The sequence below is a fragment of the Canis lupus genome, chromosome 2 (assembly GCF_003254725.2).
Source record: "Canis lupus dingo isolate Sandy chromosome 2, ASM325472v2, whole genome shotgun sequence".
In the NCBI taxonomy this organism is placed as follows: domain Eukaryota; kingdom Metazoa; phylum Chordata; class Mammalia; order Carnivora; family Canidae; genus Canis; species Canis lupus.
In genome coordinates this window covers 70354933-70378853 of record NC_064244.1, presented here as the reverse complement: position 1 = coordinate 70378853, position 23921 = coordinate 70354933, and the positions used below count along the sequence as shown (strand labels likewise).

At 42.4% G+C, this 23921-nt stretch overlaps 1 protein-coding gene and 1 non-coding gene across 8 annotated transcripts in view; one reads left to right on the top strand and one right to left on the bottom strand.

Annotated features, from left to right (window-relative positions):
• The first annotated feature begins 2409 nt into the window (after positions 1-2409).
• Positions 2410-23921, top strand: part of GMEB1 (glucocorticoid modulatory element binding protein 1) — a 37101-nt gene continuing 15589 nt past the window's right edge. Inside the window, exons 1-6 of one of the 7 annotated variants that reach the window (XM_049105533.1) lie at positions 2410-2542; positions 10468-10624; positions 17212-17294; positions 18196-18320; positions 19303-19406; positions 23467-23624. In XM_049105533.1, the coding sequence (XP_048961490.1) occupies positions 10497-10624; positions 17212-17294; positions 18196-18320; positions 19303-19406; positions 23467-23624 (598 nt within the window). In that variant the 5' untranslated portion in view covers positions 2410-2542; positions 10468-10496. The other 6 variants (XM_049105510.1, XM_025447395.3, XM_049105529.1 and 3 more) reach the window with 6 other exon arrangements.
• On the bottom strand, positions 7867-7939 carry TRNAG-CCC (transfer RNA glycine (anticodon CCC)). Its single transcript has one exon. It is a non-coding gene; the product is annotated as a tRNA-Gly (tRNA).

Below are 23921 nucleotides of genomic sequence, written 5' to 3'. Positions count from 1 at the left end.
TGCTATCAAAGTAAGCAGGGAGATTGAGAGAAAGTAGGGCATGGGGAGGAGGGGTTTTCTCAGAGGTGGTCTTTGCCCTGGAATAGTCCCCCAGATGAACATAATAGTTGCCCTGATGGAATTGGGGGCAGTGATGATAGTAAAGAATGTGCCTGGGGACCCCACTTTAGGTTGGGAGCCAGGAAAGGCCTGTTAGGAATGAAGGATGAGAATGAGCTCGGAAGACCTGAAGGAGATGCTTTCCAGGTAGAGGGAAGAGTTAGTGATAAGGCCCCACAGGGTTCCTGGCACACAAAGGAGTCCAGGATGTCTGGAGCACAGTGAGTGAGGGGCAGAAAGAGGAGGGCAGGAAGATCATGCCTGGTAGCCCTGATGGTGGTGGTAAGGCTAGGTTTTATTCTGAATGCCATGGGAGGCTACTAACGAGTTTTTAGAGGCACCTGGGTGGCTCAGTTTGTTGGGTATCTGCCTTCAGTTGGGGTTGTGATCCCAGAAGCCTGAGATCAAGCCCTGAGTCAGGCTCCCTGCTCAGTGGGGAGGAGCCTGCTTCTCTCTCTCCCTCTGCTGCTCCCCTGCTTATGCTCTCTCTGTGTCAAATAGATAAATAAAATCTTCTTAAAAATTAAAAAGTAAAGTTTTTAAAGAAGTCACATTTGACTTTATCTCTTCAATAGATTACTCCCTCCAGGTGCATAGGTTGAACATCTGAGGGTGAGGTGGATAGTGTGTCTGAATGCTAGGAAATTATTGCAGTGGTCAGGCAAGTCCTGTGGGTTGGGCTGGGAGTTAGCAGTGTAATTGGAGAGGACCTAACCCTTCCTTGGGTCCCCAAGTCCTGCTTGCTAGCTCCATACTCCTTGGGACGACCATTTGGTTCTAGCTTCCCTCTTCAGCCCATCTCCCATCATTTCTTCTTTGTATTTGCACATGATGTACTTTCTGCAATGCTCTTCCCCACTTTCCCTTTGATTTATCCCTGAGACCAGGCTCAAATACCCCCTCCTTCCTAAAGCTTTTCAGGAATTCTCCAGGGAGGGCCCTTTGAACTTTTTTAGGGCTTAGGTTATATCTCTAGGATAATATCTATCAAAAGATATACATGGTCCCACTATGGAATAATTCATATAGGTCAAGAGTCCAGTCTTGACCAGCCTGTTATATTCAAAATCACCTGATAATGTGTAAGTCCTTGATCATACGAACAGATACTAATGTGGGTAGTACATCTCATTTGATCCTGGAAACAGCCCCTCAGGGAGTAGTCGCAGTAGGAAAATCATCCCTATTTTACAGATGAGTGAATCAAGGCTTAAGTTAGATGAAACTTGGCCAACATCTCATCCCAAATTCAGTTCCATTGTTGACTCCTGGGTCTCCTCACCTGTCCTCAAATCAAGAACTTTTAAGACTTCCTGGTCACCTCTTCATGGTGGAGGAGACATCCAACAGAGAGATGACTCACAGGAGGAGGCAAGATGGGGAAGCAATTCTCCTTCCCCCTCAAAAAAGTGCCCCCCACCTCATTTGTTCCTACTAAGGAGAGCAACCATCTCAGCGATTAGACCCTTAGACTCTGCAGAAAGAGTGCCTGAAGTGAAAGCCTGCCCATCTCCACTATTTACAGGTTATATGACTTCTAGGAATTAGTTAACTTCCTTGGCCTCCCTAGTTCTTTGTTTTTATTTTGTTTGTTTTTGATCCATAAAACGGCAGTCAAAAGAAGTTACTTAGGTAGGACTGCCGGGAATATTTACTATAGGAGACAAAGCATCTTCCCCAACGCTTACCTTATAGAAAGGTCTTAATACTTGCTAATTAGTATTACTGGCCCCAGGAATCTTCTTCAGCATTTTTCAACTATCACCTCTTTTAACACTCACAACAACCTATGCCTTCGGCGACATACAGGCTTGCAGCTGTTAATAACGCCCCCCCCCCCAGAAGTCAAGACTTGAACCCATAACCTCATGACCAGCCAAGGCTTGGCAAACACGCGTGGCTCAGAGAATGCAAGCAGCTTGCTCAAGGACTCGTGACCGGTTACTGACTCTATACTCAACCAGATCTTTGATTCCGAATTGATAGTTGGGCATAACTTCTGAAGGCCTGCAACACGTAAGCTCCATAAAACTGGATTTGGGGAAAAGGAATGGGCAGTCCTCCAGAGGAGTCGAGAGACCGGCTTCTGCCCCTGATTGTGGATGAGGCGAATCTTTAGCTTAGACCTCTTTTTCCTCACCGTCAATTGGGGGAAGAAGAGTCACTAGGGTCCCCAGAGCCCTTCCCAATACTGACTCTACAGAACAGAAGACCCCGGCTCAGGTAAAGGCTCACTCAAATCCCTCCGGCTGAGGTTCATCCTCCGCGGAGCCCGCAATAGGGACGCGTCCCCTTTAAGGCGCCAGCTCGCCGGCGGCGGCGGCCGGAAGTGTTGAAGCCCGGCCTGGCGGCGGCGGTGGCAGTAGCGGCCGTGGCGGCCTCTGCGCATGCTCCGTCGCCCGCCCGCCCTGGCCGCTCGCCGCCCGCCCGCCCGACGGAGACGGTGAGGAGGGGGAGGGGTGGGCGCGCGGGCGCGGGCGCGGGGTGGGGTGGGGGCGGGGGGGCGGGCGCGGGGGCCGCGCGGCGGCCGGCGAGGGCGGGCGGGCGCGCAGGGGGCGGGGGGCTGCTGCCTCCGCGGGCGCCTCCCCACGCCCTGTGCGTGCCGCCGCCGCCGCCGGGGAGCGAGCGGACGTCGCGGCGCCGCGGGGGGGTGGGGGGACGCTGCCGCTGGGTCCGCCCGAGCAGCCGGGCCGCCCCCAGCGCGGCCGGCCGCGCCGCCCGGGCTCGGCCCCTGGCCGAGGGCGGCGGGCGCGGGCGAGCGGGGCGCCGGGGGGCCCCGCGCCCCCGCACCGGGGGCCCCGGAAGTCCTAGTCTGAGGGGCCCGGAGGGGCCGGAGTGACTCCGGACTGAGAGGCCCGGACGCCCAGGACCCCGGCGAGGGGTCCGGGGATCCCTGGGTATCCCCAGAGGCGGGGCCCGGGAGCAGTAGGCCCTTAGACGCCGAGCTGGGGAGGGGCCTGGGACGCGCTTGGTTGGGGGCGGGGGGGCGGGCGGCGGCTGGAGAGGGAGGGTGGGACGAAAGGTGAGGGAAGCCCGAATGCCCGCCGGGAAGGAGACCCTCAGGAAGCGTGGCGGGAGAGCGGGAGCAGAGAGTGCGTTCTGCTGAGGGAAGGAGGCCCGGGCTTCACCCGAGGGGCGCGTTAGAGGCCTCGGCCGTTCAGTCCGGGGGAAAAGAAGCAGGTGCTGTTCGGAAGGCGTGGCGACAGGGTGGGTGGTGGGAGCAGGGGACGAGGAAGAAGAAGAGCTCCAGAGCCCCTGCCTCCCCAGGGGTGAGGGGGCGGTAGGAAGGCGCCTCAGAGCCTCCTCAAGTAGGACTGGGAAGGGTCCAAACCTGTGAGGGAGCGAGTACTTTCTGATGCATGGGTAGAGAACCAGGCAGCCTGGTGTGTCGGGATGGGAAAGCCCATGTGTTTTAAGTACCAGGGAGAAGATCGTTTGAGTGACCCCTACTTTCTGAAGTGGCAGGGGAATTGGCCAAGTGTACCCTGAGAGGCAGGGACGATGACAGAATCTTTCCTGAGGGTCCTGGAGAGTGACCCACCAGACTAACGCCTGTCAAGCCTTGACCCGGGGATCGGGGGAAGGCTCCACCATCCAAGGAACAGGAGAAGGTCTGAATTCTCTTAAGATGAGAGAAATCTCAGAAGGACTTCCTACCAGACACAGAAGGGGCCTTGTTTGGGGTCTTATCTAGGAGAACCAAGAAATGGGATTCCTCCTTAACCTGGAGGATTGGGGAAACAGAGGGGTCAGATCGTTCTAGACTCACGGAGTGATCCTTTTCTCCTTTGCCTCTGCTAATGGTTACCAAAGTGCTTTGGGGGGACTTTTTCGTTAAATGGCCCCTAATTTATGAGCCTTTAACAATTCAGAATATTTAATATCTACTGACTTGATAACTTTTTCATTAGTCATTAGTCAACCATTTATTCACATTTACTTCAACAAACATATATTAAATAGCTAATTTGTATTCAACTTCATTGGGTTACCTTGAGCCCCAAATTGGTCTTGTCCTAAGCAGAAGTCCTCTAGATTCCAGTGTGATGACCCTTCAAAGAACCCTTTCATCTGGTTACTTCCCCAAACACTTACACAGTAGTCTCCAATATATGACTTTTCCCACACTTCATTTGTTTTGGCTGTGTCCCTCACAGTGGTCCTGTGTAGCTTTCTTGTTGGCTTTATTACATCTTATAGTGGTGCCCTGGATCACTTACTGAATGTATGGGAAGGGATGAAAGAGACAAAAAAAAAAATCCAGGAGTTTTGGCCTCAAGTAATAATAAAGTTTTAACTTGGAAATTTCTTAAGAATAGATTCTACAGTTGGGGTACCTGGATGGCTCAGTCCATTAAGTGTCTGACTTCAGCTCAGGCTCCCTTTCAATGGGGAGCCTGCTTGTCCCTCTTTCTGCCCCTAGCTTCACTTATGTATGCTCTCTCAAATAAAATCTTTATTTTTATTTTTTTTGTAAATGGATGTTTTTATTTTTAAAGATTTTATTTATTTACTTATTTATTTATTTATTTATTTATTTATTTATTTATTTATGAGATGCACAAGCAGAGGGAGAAGCAGGCTCCATGCAAGGAGCCTGACATGGGACCTGATCCCCCGTCTCCAGGATCAGGCCCTGAGCTGAAGGCGGCGCTAAACCGCTGAGCTGCCCAGGCTGCCCTCAAATAAAAATCTTTAAAAAGAAAAAAGAATAGGTAACATAATCTACACATTACAATACAATGTGGAATAAATAAATGCATTTTGGGGTTAGAAATTTTCAGGATATGTGCTATTTCTTTTATTCCTTTTCAACTACCAATTCTGATGTCCCTCCAGTCATGTGACACTCATGTTCCTGCCATGTTTTATTTTTATTTTTATTTTTTAAGATTTTATTTATTTATTCATGACAGACACACAGAGGCAGAGACACAGACCGAGAAGCAGGCTCTCCACAAGGAGCCCAATGTGGGACTTGATCCTGGATCCTGGGATCACGCCCTGGGCCAAAGGCAGACGCTCAACTGCTGAGCCACCCAGGCGTCCCTCCTGCCACGTTTTATTTTTATTTTTATTTTTTTCTGCCACGTTTTAAATATCAGTGTTCAGGGGTGCCTGGCTGCCTTAGTCAATGGAGTGTGGGACTCGACTTGGGATCATGAGTTTGAGCCTCATGTTGGGCATAGAGATTACTTTAAAAAAAAAAAACAAACAGCAAAAAAGAAACATTAGTTTTCAGAACGTAAGTCATGAATTTAATCCAGAGTAGGTCAGATGTCATTTGTTTTTTAGTAGCTTATGTGAGTCGTCACGTGCCTACTTTCAAGATGTCTTTTTTGGCTTTGGAAATAACTACACAATTTTTAAAAATATTTTATTTATTTATTCATGAGAGACAGAGAGGCAGAGGCAGAGGGAGAAGCAGGCTCCATGCAGGGAGCCGGACGTGGGAATCGATCGCTGATCCCCAGGATCAGGCCCTGAGCTGAAGGCGGTGCTAAACCTCTGAGCCACCCGGGCTGCCCAAAAATAATTATTTTCACATAAATTTGACATCTTTCCCTTATGTGTCTTCCCCTAGAATTACAGGGTGTTGTGTGATTACACAATGAATACTCTAAGGTCCCATCCCTGAAATACCCAAAGGAACAACTCGGTCATCTTGCCTCAGGAGTTTTTGTTGCTATAAACAAGAGCTACTTTTCAGTTTATACTCACCTCAAAAAGATGACCTTGCATTTAGCCAGTGTAGTCTGTAGAGCTGGTTTCGGGTTACTTGTTAGGAATGTGGTATTTAGGGTAATAGATATTCAACCTACACTTGCTTCTCTAAAGAATGTAAGAATTGCCATGTTGGATCAGACTTGTGTCTCTTACTGACACTAAGAGACATATTGTGGATGATTATAATTACCTTCTCAGGTAAACTCAGAAGGTTAGAGAACATTCCTCTTGGGTTCCAAGGTGTGGAAGGGCTAAGGAGTAAAATATGAGTTCCCATTGAGGAAAGTATTAATCAAGTAGTTAGTCAACCACTTATTCAGAGTGTTGTAGAGAGGACTCAACCTTAGAGTAGAAGGTTAAAACTAGAAGCATCCTTCTAATTCTCCTCTTCTAATCCATTAATTTACTTAAGCTATTTTTAAAACTGTAAACCACTGTTTTAAAATAATAAATTCCATAAGTTTGTTACATGCTAAAGTTTGTACCTTTTAAATTCATTAAGTATGTAATAGTAGTGCTTGACTAGTGTCTTACAAATATTAGCTGTGATTATTTTCATTCAAGCTACATTTTTATGGTTCAAACTTTGAAAGATATCCATTGGTTCAGTTATTCTAGGATTTGATAGCATTTGTATGCTTTGTCATATCCTTTTTTGTCTTTTTCTATACTCCAAGATCCTAATTGTTTTGGTTCTGCTGGCATCCAGCTGAACCAGTCCATTTATTCTCTTTTTTATCGCTAGTTTTATTTTTTTATTTTTTAAAGATTTATGTATTTATTTATGATAGACATAGAGAGAGAGAGAGAGAGAGAGGCAGAGACACAGGAGGAGGGAGAAGCAGGCTCCATGCCGGGAGCCTGACGTGGGACTCCATCCTGGGACTCCAGGATCATGCCCTGGGCCAAAGGCAGGTGCTAAACAGCTGAGCCACCCAGGGATCCCCCCTAGTTTTATTTTTTTTAAAGGTTTATTTATTAGAGAGGGGGGAGGGGCAGAGGGAGAGAGTATTCTGAAGCAGACTCCCCCATGAGCTCAGAGTGCTGCAGGGCCTGATCCCAGGGCCCTGATATCATGACCTGAGCCAAAATCCAGAGTCGTCTGCTTAATTGACTGAGCTGCCTAGGTGCTCCCCATCCCCTAGTTTTAAACCTTTAATTTACAGAAGTTCAGATAGTGTACTGTAATATCTTACAGTTAATTTTTTTCTCTAGTATGTAACAATGTCATGCATATCTTTCCCTTCTTTAGTTCTGTAAGAGCAGATCTTGTCCTGTCCCTTTTCATATCCATCAAGCCCAATAACTGTGCCTGACGTGTAATAGAAACTACACGTAGTAAATATTGTGTAGTAGTAAATATTTGTTGAACTGGCCATAATGACAGGCAATAAGTTTAGCCTAACTTAACAAATTTATATCCCTTAATTTAGAAAAGTGGAAAATTCTGGAAGTCTTTGAGGGCAAGACCAGTAATTCACTGCACAAAAATTTATTACATGCTGTTATGTGCCAGATTTCCTTAGAAAGTTTTAGGTGGAGAGTTTTGTAAATTAAACTCTGATATTTAAAAATTTTATTTACTTCTGTGTCCTGGGTACTGAGCTAGGCATGAAGAAGAAAAGCAATCTTTGCTGTCCCAGGGTGTACTCTGCGTGGGGAGAGGCTGACAAAGTGGGGTAATGGTTATGAGAGGAGTGCTGCAGCAGGTTCCAAGGGAGCAAGAAGAACACAAGGTTAACATCTAGTCAAGGAAGTCACAGGCCTCCCTGTGAATGAACATTGTGTGTGTGTGTGTGTGTGTGTGTGTGTGTGTGTGTTGGTATGTATTTTTAAAGATTTTATTTATTTATTTGACAGAGGGGATAAGCAGGGGGAGTGGCAGAGGGAGAGGGAGAGACAGGCTCCCCACTGATCAGGGAGCTCAATGTGGGGCTCCATCCCAGGATCCCAGGATCATGACCTGAGCTGAAGGCAGATGCTCAATTGAGTCAGCCACCCAGACACCCCGCCACACCACCACTTTTTAAGTAAACTCTATGCCCAACATGGGGCTTGAACTCATGACCCTGAGATTGGGAGTTGCATGTTCTACCAACTGAGCCAGCCAGGCATCCCAGGAAGTGATGTTTTAAATAAGTTATAGAAGTTTAGCAGTGACTAGCCAAAGAGGAAGAGAATTCTAGGTAGAGGAAACAACTGTGAAGGCTCAGGTGAGGAAATATTGAGAAACTGAAAACAATTCAGTGACAGGAGCCCACAGTGTGAGAGGAAGAACTATGAGAAATCAAGCTAGCACGGTGGACGGGGGATAGTTTTGGAGGATTCTGTAAGCACTGTTAAATGCTTACACTTTAATAGCAAAGAGAGTCCACTGAAGGATTCTGAAATGGGGAAATGGCCCATTTTAGTGGCCTTTAGTAAGATGACTTTGTCGATTCTGTAGATAATGGAGTGGAAAACAAGACCAGATATTAGGATATAGATGAGAAGCAGCTGGAAAAATTCAAGTAACAGTGTGTCATCTTAGGATATGGTGGTAGCAGCACAGATGGAAAATGGGGGGTGGTTAAAAGAGAAATATAGATGATAGAATGGATAGGATTAAAAAAAAATGAATGGATAGGATTTGGTAGTGGATTGGATTTAGAAAGAAAAGAATGAAAATGAAAGAATGAAACTCCCAAGTTTCTTGGGGTTTCTCAAGTCTTTAGTTTCTGACTTGAGAAAATGGGTAGAGGATAGTGCCATTTACAGAGGCAGGAAGCAGCAGGTTTATGAGAGAAAATGAGTTTAAGGTGCCTACAAAATAAATGTTAAGAGGCTTTTGGGTGCAGGAGGTATAGCATATAGCAGGAGGTATAACAAAGTTTGAATGTGAGAATCATAAAAGGCAGAAGCATACCTCTGATATGAGGAATTTAGTCAAAAACAAAAGTTGATTGAATCAATGTGTCAGTACCATGATAAACAGTGCTGTGGGAGACAAGCTTTTTAAAGAAGCAGCGCCTGCCCTTATAGAATTAAAAATGCCCCAAAAATTAAAAAACAAAAAAAGAAAAGCACCTCATGGAGAGTATAGTGCAGTTATGGAGATAGAGGTCTGTTCAGTCAACTATAATACAAAGCACAGTGTGATAATCATTAGAGGAGAGCTACAAACCAAGTGTTAGGGGACTGAAGACAAGAAAATGGTTTGGCAGGGGCTTTGTGGAGGAGTGAGCTTTGAACTGAGCCTTGAAGGGAGAAGGAGACAAGAAGAGAGTTTGGGCTTAAGGAATAACAAAGGTATAGAAACCTGAATGTACATATTGTATGTGCAGAGTACAGGGGGAGGCTGGTATGGCTGGCAATTAAGATTCTTGGGGAATTACAGTTGTAGATGAAACTGGAAAACTATTTGGGGGCTAGATGAGGGAGTTTTGAGGACTGTGCTTAAGTATGCATATTATAGGAAAACAAATGCTGTGGCAGAGCTGAGATGTGGATTCAGTTGTTTGACTACCAATCACATACTCAAACATGCATCCACCAGGTGCCTACTCTGTTCAACATGTCCTAATCATCTCATGTATCTAAGTAAACACAGTGGCTCCTACCTATACTCTCTTAAGTGACTCCTTTCTTTGCAACCGTGAGGACTAACTGCAGCAGAATGTCCTGGGTCCCTCTGAGTTTTCATTAAAATTAGGATAATGCTTTGAATTACATTAGAGTCAAGGAGCATATGGTGCTGGACACTGGTATCCCCAACAAGTCTGCAAGGGAGATGTCAGGCAAAATCATCCCTCCATTCAGTCTGAGGCAAAGAGGTAGTAAGAAGTTCCTAGAGGTCGTGCAATTGGATTCAGTATTTATTAAACAATCATGTAATGCAAGTCATTCTTCTTCCTATACAGTTTATTTCAGTTAGCAGGTACTTATTAAGTAATTCACAAAGGACAGAGCACTTAATGAGGTGTAATGGCTGGTTGCATAGAAAATAGATGATTCCTACTTTCTTGGGGTTTATTTGGGATGGAACTAGTAGTGTGCTGTAAATCAGTTTTCCAGAAAACAACAACAACAACAATCTTGATTTGTAGTGCTTGCCAATTTCTGTGGTGTATAAACTCCCAGCATCACTGATTTCAAGCTACTAATTCGATGTCCCCAAACTTGGAGTTGGGAAGAGATGTGCACTATTGGTTCTCAAGAGCAGGCTCCAGGGTGCCTGGGTGGCTCTTTCAGTTAAGTAACTGCTTTTGGCTCTAGTCATGATCTCAGGGTCCTGGGATTGAGTCCCACATTGGGCTCTCTGCTCAGTGGGGAGTCTGCTTTTCCCTTTCCCTTTGTGGTCTCCCTCTCTCTTTCAAATAAATAAATGAAATCTTAAAAAAAAAAAAAAAAAGAGAGAGAGAGAAAGAGAGCAAGCTCCAGTACAGCACTGGGTGAATCATATATACTAAGAAGCCCTAAATCAACAAGTGAGTACTAAGGCATTTCTGGAGAGATCAGAGCCTAGGTCAGCTGCTTCTCACAGTTCCCATCCTTTCAAAGGACCACGATCTTGGAATTGGTAGTCATAATTATCTTGGTGTTGCTTTCCTATGGTAGCCATCTTTTCATACCAAAGTCATTGATGCTTCTTGTTTCTGACAGCAGTCCAGCTATCTGACTTCATGTGAAAAATGGCTAATGCAGAAGTGAGTGTTCCAGTGGGGGATGTGGTTGTGGTACCCACTGAAGGAAATGAAGGAGAGAACCCTGAAGACACTAAAACCCAAGTGATCCTGCAGTTACAGCCTGTGCAGCAAGGGTAAGTTACTAGAGATTTGGAATTTGTGAAAAATTTGGGAGGTTTAAAGAGTGGGGAAATTATAACTGTATGATTGCTTAGCATGAGGGAACATTCAACATCAGTCTCTCAGAGCTGGCTAACATATTTATTAAGTATTATGTGCTATATTTGTCATTGTAATACGACAGTGAATCATGTCCTTGTCTCTCTCCCTCTTGTCTACTGTAAGCTCTTTGAGGATAAGTTACATGGTTCCTTCCTCTTATTTATCTACACTGTCTAGCACAGGGTCTTGGTACATGTTTACCAAAAGACAGTGTAGTTAGTCAGAGGAGGTTAGGCAAGGCAATTACAAAAGTTTTCCTATCAGAAGCAGTCTGGACTCTAAGAGATGGGCAAATTTTTTTTTAAGATTTTATTTATTTATTTATTTATTTATTCATTCATTCATTCATTCATTCATTCGTGAGAGACACACAGAGAGAGAGGTAGAGACACAGGCAGAGGGGAGAAGCAGGCTCCATGCAGGGAGCCTAACGCGGGACTCGATCCTGGGTCCCCAGGATCCCGCCCTGGGCTGAAGGCGGCGCCAAACTGCCAAGCCACCAGGGCTGCCCGAGATGGGCAAATTAATCAAGCTTAGCTTATCAAAAAATATATATTAATGACCCTACTATTATCTAGGGTATTACAAAGCATTGGAAGAAATATAAATATAGCACATGGTTCCCACAATCATGGAGCCTGCAGTCTAGTTGTGCAAACCAAAATACATATATAAATTTTTTTTTAAAAGATTTTATTTATTTATTCATGATAGTCACAGAGAGAGAGAGAGAGAGAGAGAGAGAGGCAGAGACACAGGCAGAGGGAGAAGCAGGCTCCATGCAGGGAGCCCGACGTGGGATTCGATCCTGGGTCTCCAGGATTGCTCCCCGGGCCAAAGGCAGGCGCTAAACCACTGCGCCACCCAGGGATCCCCCAAAATACATATATATAAATAAAGAGGTCACTTACTTGGCAAAAATCTAAAAAGTGCCAAGTATTATGGTTAGCAAGTAGCTTGAATTCAGAGGATCATTATGAATTTGAAAGAAGAGATAGGATCTTTTATTTATTTAGTTATTTTAAGATTTTATTTTTTTATTTTTATTTTTTTATTTTTATTTTTTTATTTTTATTTATTTATGATAGTCACAGAGAGAGAAAGAGAGAGAGGCAGAGACACAGGCAGAGGGAGAAGCAGGCTCCATGCACCGGAAGCCCGATGTGGGATTCGATCCTGGGTCTCCAGGATCGCGCCCTGGGCCAAAGGCAGGCGCCAAACCGCTGCGCCACCCAGGGATCCCTATTTTAAGATTTTATTTACTTATTCATGAGAGACACAGAGAGAGGCAGAGAGAGAGGGAGAGACAGGAGAAGCAGGCTCAACGCAAGGAGCCCAATATGGGACTCCATCCCAGGACTCCGGGATCACGCCCTGAGCCTAAGGCAGAGGCTCATCCGCTGAGCCTCCCAGGCATCCCGAGATAGGATCTTTTAAATGGTATTGAAGTTTAAATAAGAATTAGATCTACAGGGCAGCCTGGATGGCTCAGCTGTCGTGATCCTGGAGACCCGGGATCGAGTCCCACGGTGGGCTCCCTGTGTAGAGCCTGCTTCTCCCTTTGCCTGTGTCTCTGCCTCTCTCTCTCTGTGTGTCTCTCATGAATAAATAAATAAAATCTTAAAAAAAAAAAAAAGAATTAGATCTACAGAGAGGAGGGAGGGGTATTTTATCTTCAATGTATGAAAGATTCTTTATACAGTTAGAAATGATCTTGGGGTTCCTGGCTGGCTCAGCCAGTAGAGCATGTGACTCTTGATCCTGGGGTTGTGAGTTTGAGCCCCGTGTTGGGTATAGAGATTACTTAAAGAAAGAAAGAAGAGGGGTGCCTGGGTGACTCAGTTGGCTAAGCATCCGGAGTCTTGATTTCAGCTCAGGTCTTGATCTCAGGGTTATGAGTTCAAGCCCTACATTGGGCTCCATACCCAGTGTGGAGCTTACTTTAAACAAACAAACAAAAAAAAAACAAAAGAGAGAGGGAGAGAGAAAATGTCCTTGGGCAAACACACAATTCAATCTCAATCTACTAACATACCTTGTTTTTTTGTTTGTTTGTTTGTTTGTTTGTTTTTAGTATAGGAAATTTGAAATATACCCTAAAATTTAAAAGATACTATAATGAACCCTTGTGTATACACCCATCACCCAACTTCAACAGTTATCAACACATGGCCAGTCTTATTTCATCTCTACATCTGCCTACCCCTAAGTTTTTTGAAGCAAATCCTAGACATTAGTATGTGTCTTGTAAAAGTAAGGATTTTTTAGTTTTTAAAATATAACCATAGTTTGCTGACATTTCTGAATATAGAAGGAAATATTCTAAGATCTGTAAGGGAAAGTTGACTTAAGTACTGATGGGGTGCCTGGCTGGCTCATTTGGACTGTACAATGCTTGATCTCAGGGTTGTGAATTCAAGCCCTACATTGGGTGGAGAGATGGCTTAAAAAAAATAGAATCTTAAGAAAAAATAATTACTGACATATAGTGGATACAGTGTTTAGAATTTTTATTGGCACCTAAAGATTATGCATGCTTATTTAAATTCACTTGTTTGGGAATTTCATTTGTTACCTACACACATATTCATAGTTGTTACCCTTTGAGAAAGGGTAATGAGGAAGAATTAGCAGAAGATTCTTTTGTGCATGGCAGCTTTATTTTCTCTTGGAGTCATTGTTTCTTCTATTTTTCCTAAAGTGCTCTAATTGTCACTTAATCCTAGTCCTCCTAGAGACAGAAAACACTTAGAGACTTAATTATTTTGAAGATCAGTTCCACTTGTTTTGTGTGTCTTTTTTATTTTCCAAATAATACTGCTTTTTTTTGGAAAAGTCTCATTGCTTGATTAGATTATAGGCATCTTTGTACAATACGTTGACTCCCCAATCTACTGTTTACTCTAAATTTGCCGTATGAGCTAATGAATACATTTTCAGGTCCTGAATTTTGAGATGGCTGCCAATCAATGCTCAGCTGATTTCTCTAGTTATATTTTATTTTGTTTTACTTATTTACTTATTTATTTATCTATTTAATTTATTTTAAGATTTTATTTATTCATGAGGGATACAGAGAGGGAGAGAGTAGAGACACAGGCAGAGGGAGAAACAGGCTCCATGCAGGGAGCCTGATGTGGGACTTGATCCTGGGACTCCAGGATCATGCCCTGGGCCAAAGGCAGGTGCTAAACCGCTGAGCTACCCAGGGATCCCCCATACTTATTTATTTTTTTGAGAGAGAGAACATGTGTGTGTACTTGCCCATGCAGGTGTGTGTTCAAGGCGGGGGGGGGGGGGTGGCACAGAGAGAAAGAGAGAGAGAATCCCAAGCAGGCTGCACACTGAGTGTGGAGCCTGATACGGGGCTCAATCTTGAGACCCTGAGATCATGACCTGAGCTGAAATCATGAGTCAGACACTTAACTAACTGAGCCACCCAGGCACCCCAGGAAATTTTTTCTTGATAAAACCCTGTTTACTTAGAAAAATATAGACTGTACCCCACTTCCCACCACAAGTGCAATTTACTGGCTGTTGAAATTATATATAAATAAGAATTTCTTCTTTTAAAGGATTTGCACATATTGGTCAATTTATTTTTTCTATTTTTTAAAGATTTTATTTATTTCTTCATGAGACACACAGAGAGAGGCAGAGACATAGGCAGAGGGAGAAGCGGACTCCTTGTAGGGAACCCACTGTGGGACTCTATCCCAGGACCCCGGGATCACGCCTTGAGCCAAAGGCAGATGCTCAACTGCTGAGCCACCCAGGCGTCCCCATATTGGTCAATTTAGAATGAGTTTACAGAACTTACTTAAAGCAGCGATTTCTCATGTTTATCATAACACTCATTCACTGACTAGCCCTTATTGGGTGCTTTGCTATGTTTTAGTTATATTCGATACACTAAACATACAAAATTGAGTAAATAAATAAGACATAATCTCTGCTCTCAGGGGCCTCTCAGACTATATCCAAGGGGAGGCAGACAGCTAAACAAACATATAATATTAAGTGTTATATGTGTTGTGACAAAGTGTAAAGTACAATTGGATCACAAAGGAGGATGTAGGTGATTATACTGGTGGAATATCAGGAAGGAAAAGTATCATAGAGGCTACTCATTAAAAAATAAATAGAGGGGCACCTGCTTGGCTCAGTCAGTAGAGCATGCAACTCTTTGTGGTTATAAGTTCAAGGCCCACATTAGGTGTAAAGATGACTTAAAAATAAAATCTTAAGAACAAACAAACAGGAAAGGATGTTCTGGGGAAAGCAGGAAGTGAGATCAAAGATAGAAGGTGTAAAAGAGGGATCCCTGGGTGGCGCAGCGGTTTGGCGCCTGCCTTTGGCCCAGGGCGCGATCCTGGAGACCCGGGATCAAATCCCACATCAGGCTCCCGGTGCATGGAGCCTGCTTCTCCCTCTGCCTATGTCTCTGCCTCTCTCTCTCTGTCTCTCTGTGACTATCATAAATAAATAAAAATTAAAAAAAAAAATTAAAAAAAAGAAGGTGTAAAAGAAGATAATAATTCTGGGAGCCACAGATAATTTGGTATGACTGGGGCTTGGATTATAAAGTGAGGTTTAGGGAGAGTTGAAACCAGGGGCCAGATCTTGGAGCAACTTAAATATCTTATTAAGGATTTGGGGCTTTATTGTTACAGCAAGTAGAGGGTTCTTGGAAGGTTTTAAGGAGGGATTTATGTGATCACTCTGGTAGGAATACAGAAGATCTGTAGATGCAAGGAGACTAGTTCAGACTAGAGATGATGCAGCCTGAATTAAGGCAGTAGCAGTGGAAAAAGAGACAAGGAGGCTGGCTGGTGTTAAGGAGATACATCTGGTAGGATTTGGTGGCTGAGTATGTGGGAGTTGAGGAGGAGGAAGAGGGAGAAGTCTGATGTAATTCCCAGGCTTCTGTCTTAGGCTGTAAAGTACTGGTGGTGCCACTAACAAGCATAGGAAATAGAAGAATGGTTTAGGAGAGGGAAGAGAACTTGGTCATTTTATTTTAATTTTTAATTTTTTAAAGATTTTAATTATTCATGAGAGACACACAGAGAGAGGCAGACATAGGCAGAAGGAGAAGCAGGCTCCCTGTGGGGAGCCTGAGGTGGGACTCAATCCAGGGACCCTGAGCCAAGAAAGACACTCATCCACTGAGCCACCCAGGCATCCTGAGAACTTGGTCATTTTAGACATAATGAATTCAGCAAAGTCCTTTGGGACATCCAAATGCATTTATTTATTTAGCAGTTAACTGTATCCTGGTGTGAAATTCAGAGAAGAGGTCTGTGCTAGGGATGTCACCATGGGAGTGAGTGATCACTGATATAAGAGATATTTATTCAGGCAGTGCTTTCAAATAACAAGATGCAATGGTTAATACATTAACTTTATTATAGAAATTAAACATAGGTTGTTAGTGTATTAGGTTATCTGAGCCCATTTCTTAGAAGGTAGAAATATTTATTTATTTATTTATTTATTTATTTATTTATTTATTTATTTATTTATAGAGGGATAGATGGGGATGAGGAGAGGGAAAGTAAGAGAATCTTAAGCAGGCTCCATGCCCAGTGCAGAGACTGATGTGGGGCTTGATCTCACGACTCTGATATCATGACCTGAGTTAACAGTCAAGAGTCTGACGCTTAACCAACTGAGCCACCCAAGCACCACAGAAGATAGAAACATTTTAGAGAGACTTTCCCTAAGTGATATTTATTTATTTATTTATTTATTTATTTATTTATTTATTTATAAAGATTTTATTTTATTTATTCATGAGAGACAAGAGAGAGACTGGCAGAGACATTGACAGAGGGAAAAGCAGGCTCCATGCATGGAGCCCGACGTGGAACCCGATCCCAGGACTCCAGGATCAGGACCTGGGCCAAAGGCAGGCACTAAACCACTGAGCCACCCAGGGATCTCCACTCTCTCTCTTTTCAACTAGGCTTTGCTCATGTCAATAGTTTGGTTATGATGCTTTGAAAAATACTAAAGTGCTAAAAAAGACTAAAGTGTCTAGATTCCAACAAAGGACATCAGCTTCTATGGCTAGTGGGTTCTTCCTGTCTTGAAGTATCCAACAGTATTACTTTTAAGTCTTGTTTGGTTAATTCTATAATATAACTTAATCTTATACTTGAAGCAACATTTTATGTCACAAGCATTTAAAGTTATGAAGGCAAAAGTCTGTTGTAAACAGTAACAAGTGGTGATGTAAAGACAGTAGCAAGAGGAACTTTCCTTTGAAATTAGGAAAGTTGTTGGATTCATGTCCATGGCATAGCTGCTAAGCAGTCCTGGGCAGTTTGGAGTTTAAATACAATGGGGAATTAGTCAAAGCACTAACATAGTTGTAAAGTATATTTATTTTATTCCTTTTGAGATAGATTATAACAAATTTCTTAACCCCATGCTGTGAATATTAATTTTTTCATGATTTATGTAGTTTGTTTATCGATGGACACTTTTACAACAGGATTTATGAACCTGGGTCCGAGAACAACACGGCAGTTGTAGCAGTAGAAACTCACACAATTCACAAAATTGAGGAAGGGATTGGTAAGTCTTTTTGTTACTCCAGTATCTTTGACCTTAGCTTTCTTACTTGAGATTTCATCCCTTTTGTGCCTTACAGTTTTTCCCCCTAACCCATATGCCCTACCAATAATAATGCAGCCATCAATTTGACGGTAGTGCATCTAGAGACACTACTAAGATGCTAGAGCTGTCAGTTGATTGTTTAACATCAGTTTGCTAGGGTGCTGAAAAGATCTTCATCTACAAAAATTCCACAAAGAAATTGGAACCTCAAGGTTGATCCTGTCATTAGGGAAGTTGTTGATGAGAACTTAGGATGTGTTGATTGGAAAGCAGTCAGTGTAAAGAAACTGAAAAAAAAAAAACAACTTTGAAATTAGACAAACCTGGGTTTATTTATTTATTTTTTTAAAGATGTATTTATTCACAGAGAGAGAGAGGTACAGAGACACAGGCAGAGGGAGAAGCAGGCTTCATGTAGGGAGCCTGATGTGGGACTCCATCCCCAGTCTCCAGGATCACACCCTGGGCTGAAGGTGGCGCTAAACCGCTGAGCCTCTGGGGCTGCCCTACAAACCTGAGTTTAAATCCTACTTTCTCACTTCTTAGTTGTGTGTCCTTGGGAAAGTCACTTCACCTTTCTGAGTCCCACCTATATACGTTGAAAACAGTCATTGCCTCACAGGATTGTTGTAAAAACAAAATAAAATTAAGCATGTAAAAGTACATAGGACTGTGTCTGGCACATAGTGTGAGCTTCGTAAGAGAGTTGTTTTGTCACATTTTTCCATAAGATTCCAAAACATTCTCAGCCAATGTAAACTGTTAGCTCCTCAGAGGAACCAAGAGATAAGACATTTTGAATTAAGCTTTTGAGGAAAAGTGTTCAATAAATAACTAAAAATTTTTTTTCTATTTTCAGATGCAAGCACTATAGAAGCAAATGAGGATATGGAAATTGCTTACCCCATAACTTGTGGGGAGAGCAAAGCCATTCTCCTCTGGAAGAAGTTTGTATGTCCAGGAATAAATGTGAAATGTGTCAAGGTAATTGTCTTTTCTCCTTATTGGGGTATATTTGGGGGCTCCTTATTTTCAAAGAGTATAGTTTCACTGCCTCTTCTCTCTTATATATCATATCAATGTTTTCAGTTTTGTGGCTATAATCCCATGGTGTCACAGAAAAACATAAGGACTTTGGAGTGAAATTGACCTGGGTTCAAGTCCCATGCAGAATACAGGTTTTTTGAGAGCTGAGAACTTGTTTGTCTTGCTCACTGCCATATCCCCAGCACTTAGAATGATGCTTGGCATATTTATCAATAAATGTTTGTTGAATGAATAAATGGAGTCCCATCTGTATGACTGGGTGACCTTGAACAAGATAATATTTCAGAGGCTCATGTTAAAATATGCATAGTCACATACACTGTAAGGTTGCTAGCAGATGAAATGAGATAACATATGTAAAATGCCTAATAGAAGTGTACATTATAGTAGAGTTTATTGAAAATTATTACTAATAAAAACAAATTTTCATGAGAGCACAAAGTAGAAATAATTGCTTATTCTGTCTCTGTTGGTAGCCACTGTACCATCAGTGGCATCATCCTAGAATCTTTAAGAATTATAGAGTTTTGAGGCTCTGCATTGATAGTGGTGTCTATGGTACTTATTCTTTCCACCACATCTTGTCATCAGGGCTGGGTAGATTACTTCAGTTTATTTAAACAGCCTCTGCAATGTTGGACCCAAGTGCCTGATTTAGGGCATAAATGGATTCAGATGCTAATCAGTGTATTAATCTCTGATCTTCCTCCTGTCATATGTAGCTTTGTACCAGGACAGGGCACTGTGCCCAGAGAAGGATCATCTTCTCTGGCACAGCAGGGCAGGAGGCTGGAAGATACAAGGCTATGACTTAAGATGTCATCTGGGTATTTTTTGTACGTAACAAGTAGAGTTACCTTTCTTTCCCTCTTGGCCTAAGTTGACCCTGGGTTAATTTGGACTTTTCTTTTTACCTTAGTTCAATGATCAGTTGATCAGTCCCAAGCATTTTGTTCATCTGGCTGGCAAGTCCACCCTAAAGGACTGGAAGAGAGCCATTCGTCTGGGTGGAATCATGCTCAGGTGAGCTTTAGTAACAAGCACTTACCAGGGTGCCTGCCTGGTTCAGTCGGAAGAGTATGCAACTCTTGATCTCAGAGCCCCACATTGAGTGTAGAGTTTGCCAAAAATAAATAAATTTAAAAAACAACAAGCACATACCTTTTCTGTTTTTCGTTTTTTTAAAAGATTTACTTGTTTTAGAAGGGAGAGCGTGGGGTGGGGAGAGAAAAAGAATCTTTTTTTCTTTATTAAGATTTATTTATTTTATTTTATTTTATTTAAAAGATTTTATATGTTTATTCATGAGAGAGACAGAGAGAGAGGCAGAGACACAGGCAGAGGGAGAAGCAGGCTCTCTGTGGGAAGTCTGATATGGGACTCAATCCCCATACTCGGGGTCACTCCCTGAGCCAAAGGCAGATGCTCAACTACTGAGCCACCAGGCATCCCTTATTTGTTTATTTTAGAGAAAGAGAGCACAGGAGCAGGATGGACAGAGGGAGAAAAAAAATCTCAAGCAGACTCCATGCTGAGTGGAGCTGGTCCCAGGGCTTGATCTCATGATCAACGACCTGAGTTTAAACCAAGAGTCAGATGCTTTTGCCACCCAGGCACTCCTGGAAAGAGTCTTAAGTAGACTCTGCGGGGAGCATGGAGCCAGATGCAGGGTTCGATATCACTACCCTGAGATCTCCACCTGAGCCGAAACCAAGCTGAAACCAAGAGTCAAATGCTTAACCAACTGCACCACCCAGGTGCCCCTCAGCATATACCTTTCAACTAACTTTGGGGGACTTAGTCATGGTAGAATACAAATAATTCCATATTTTTTCTTTAATTTGAAAATTTTATTACCTCTGAAGAATTGGCTTGGCAATCTGTCTATTGACCTTCATCAACTAGTTCTTAAAATTCTTTTTATTTTTTATTTATTTTTTTTAGTTCTTAAAATTCTTATTAGAAAAGGAAGATTGAATTAAATTAACTCTTCCCAGCACGTAGGGCAAATTTTTCTGATGTCAGGATGTTAGGATCCTTTCTTGGTGGAGAAGTTCAGGAATAGATGACAGTCCTACTTGAGATCACCAAGCATAGGCAGGGCTAAACCTGCTGCTGAGTAAGTGTGCCAACCATGAAGTGTGGGCTGACCGACAAGTTCTGTGATAATCTGGTAAAATAGAGAGTGCTATTGATAAGTAACTCATACTCAGTGAATGCAATCCTTGCCTTCATTGTACCACAGAAATAAACTTCAGAATGTGTAATACCCTCATCCCCATCTCTTTATGCAACAAGCTTATTGTAACTTTACCCCCTCTGGTGAAGATTAACATTAATTAGTATTCTTTGAGCACTCACCTATTGATAGAAATTTTTAAATGTGGCCAGGAATGGAAAGTTGCCCACAGAACATGTATCAACAGCCATAAGAGCATCCTACCCTTTGTCTTTAATTCTTTTTAAGGAATCTGTCCTAAGAAAAATCTGTAGTGCTTATAGAGATTCAGATACAGAGGTGTTCATGCAGGGGTGCCTGGGTGGCCCAGTTGTTAAGCACTTGGCCTTCAACTCAGGTCATGAACCCAGGGTCCTGGGATTGGGTCCTGGGATGGAGCCCCATATTAGGCTCCCTGCTCAGCTGGTTGTCTACTTCTCCCTCTGCTCCTCACTCCGCTCCTGCTCTCTCTCTCAAATAAATAAATAAAATCTTAAAAAAAAAAAAAAAAAAAAAAGATGTTCATTGCAACATTGTTGAAAATTATGGTCTGCTTTAGGGACACCTGAGTGGCTAAATCAGTTAAGCATCTGCCTTTGGCATAGGTTGTGATGCCAGGGTAACCGTAGGGAGCCTGCTTCTACCTCTCCCTCCGTCCCTCCCCCTATTTGTGCTTGATTTTTTTTCTCTCTCTCTCAGATAAATAAAATATTTTAGAAAAAGAAAAGATAGGGGTGCCTGGGTGGCTCAGTCAGTTAAGTGTCTGCCTTTGGCTAAGGTCACGATCCTAAGGCCCTGGGATCAAGCCCCATCAGGCTTCCTGCTTGGTAAAATGCCCACTTCTACCTCTCCATCTGCTGCTCCCCCTGCTTGTGGGTGTGCGCTTTCTCTCTCTTACTCTCTTTGTCAAATAAAATCTTTCAAAAAAATAAATTTATGGCTTATCTAAATATATATGATGTCATTTCTAAAGAGATTTTACATGGAAAAATGCTTATGATGTAAAGAAAGAAAGAAAAAAATATAAAATTGGGGGTGCCTGGTGGCTTCGTAGAGCATGCAACTCTTAATTTGGGGTTTGTGAGTTCAACCCCTCCCCATGCTGGGTGTAGAACTCACTTATATAGTTATATATATATATATATATATATATATATATATAAAATCTTAAAAAAAAAGGGGGGGGGGGCAGCCCCTGTGACACAGCAGTTTAGCACCGCCTGCAGCCCAGGGCGTGATTCCTGGAGACCCTGGATCGAGTCCCACGTTGGGCTCTCTATAAGGTGCCTGCTTCTTCCTCTGCCTGTGTCTCTGCTTCTCTCTCTCTGTCTCTATGAATAAATAAATAAAAAATCTTAAAATATATATATATATACACACACACACACATATATGCACACACAGATATCCAAAGGGGCACCTGGATGGCTCCATTGGTTAAGTGTCTGACTCCTGCTTTCAGCTTGGGTCTTGATCTCAGGGTCGTGAGTTTACGTGAGTTCAAAATATATAATATTTGTATATATTATATATTACATATATACTGTATATATATATTACAGTATAATTTTATCTTATTTTATTTTATTATTATTATTTTTAAAAGATTTTATTTATTTATTCACAAAGAGACACAGAGAGAGAGAGGCAGAGACATAGGCAGAGGGAGAAGCAGACTCCATGCAGGGAGCCCGACATGGAACTTGATCCCAGGACTCCAGGATCATGCCCTGGGACAAAGGCAGGCTCTAAACTGCTGAGCTACCCAGGGATCCCCTACAGTGTGATTTTAGACTGTAGACACACATATATGTACTTAAAATTTAATGGAAGAAAATACGCCAAAATATTAATGTTATCTCTGTGTTGGATTTTTTTAAAGGGCAGCAGTTTTCTTTATAGTTTTCTGTATTTTTCACAGAAACCATTAATTTTTCTTCACATATTATTTTAATAGACACATTAAAAATTATTTTAGATGACTTGTATGTAGAAATCAGTAGTTGAATAAGATTGGTAAGGAGTACTTTTAACTTTCATTGTTGTTATTCTTGGCCTGTTCTTTTTCCCAGAAAAACAAGCACATGCCAACTTTCCCCAAATGTAAGAAGGAATCAATGCCTGAAAGGTCTTTAGTGAAAGCCAAGTAACATAACATAGAGTTTACTATAATGAAAATACCCCAAGGTTTTGCTCATGGCCTATAATAACAATGTCTTGTGAATCTAGTTATAAGGGCATTTTATAGTGGGGGTATAGTATAATCAACTTGCTATGTATTTATAGAGTTGTTTTATATTTTTTTATTTTTATTATTTTATTTTATTTTATTTTATTTTATTTTATTTTATTTTATTTTATTTTATTTTATTTTATTTTTTTAATTAAGGAAAGGAATGTGCTCAAGTTTTATGTCTTCAGTAGCAGCAACAGATATTGCTGGTCTAGGAATACTAATACATCAGAATCCCATCATAAAATTCTTATTCCCGTGTAGCATTTCTCAGTTGTGCTGGGATATATGAATTAGTCTTTTCCCATTTGGGTTTGGTTTCAGTGAGATTCTACAGGGACACTCAGATATTGTCAGGAGTGTGTCCCTAACTAAAGCTTGGTGATAATGGGAAATGAGAGAATACTCATTATGAACACACTAGGGAGGATAGAGGAATACATGTAAATGTGGGCAGGATCAAAATTTTATAATCCCGATTAGAATTTTTGCGACCTAATGACTTTTAATGACATTAGGTTTCACTCATCTATGGAGTAGATGCAGTAACTTTGTTTCTATTTGTCCTAGAGGCCTAGTTCCATCTAGATGTAGTGCAGGCTGAACTAGTACTTTTTGTCTCCTTTACACAGGAAAATGATGGACTCTGGACAGATTGACTTTTACCAACATGACAAGGTTTGCTCCAATACCTGCAGAAGCACCAAATTTGACCTTCTGATCAGCAGTGCAAGAGCTCCAGTGCCAGGACAGCAGACAAGTGTGGTGCAGACACCCACTTCGGCCGATGGTAGGGGGTAGGAAACCACCTGAAACCCGAGTGTTTTTTAGTAACACATTTCCCCTTCTCCTTTGTGTTTCTTAATTTTAATTCTCATGAGCACTGATGTCCCTGTAAGGTATGCTAATCTTGGGTGCAATTCCATACTTTAGAAACAGATCTCTTTGTTTTCTCCCAGATGATTCCTATTGGCCATACTTCCTTACTTGTTTCTTTCTAACTATGCATGATAAACATAAGAAAGATGGTTCAGAGATGCTTGGGTGGCTCAGTCAGTTAAGCGTCCGACTCTTGATTTTAGCTCAG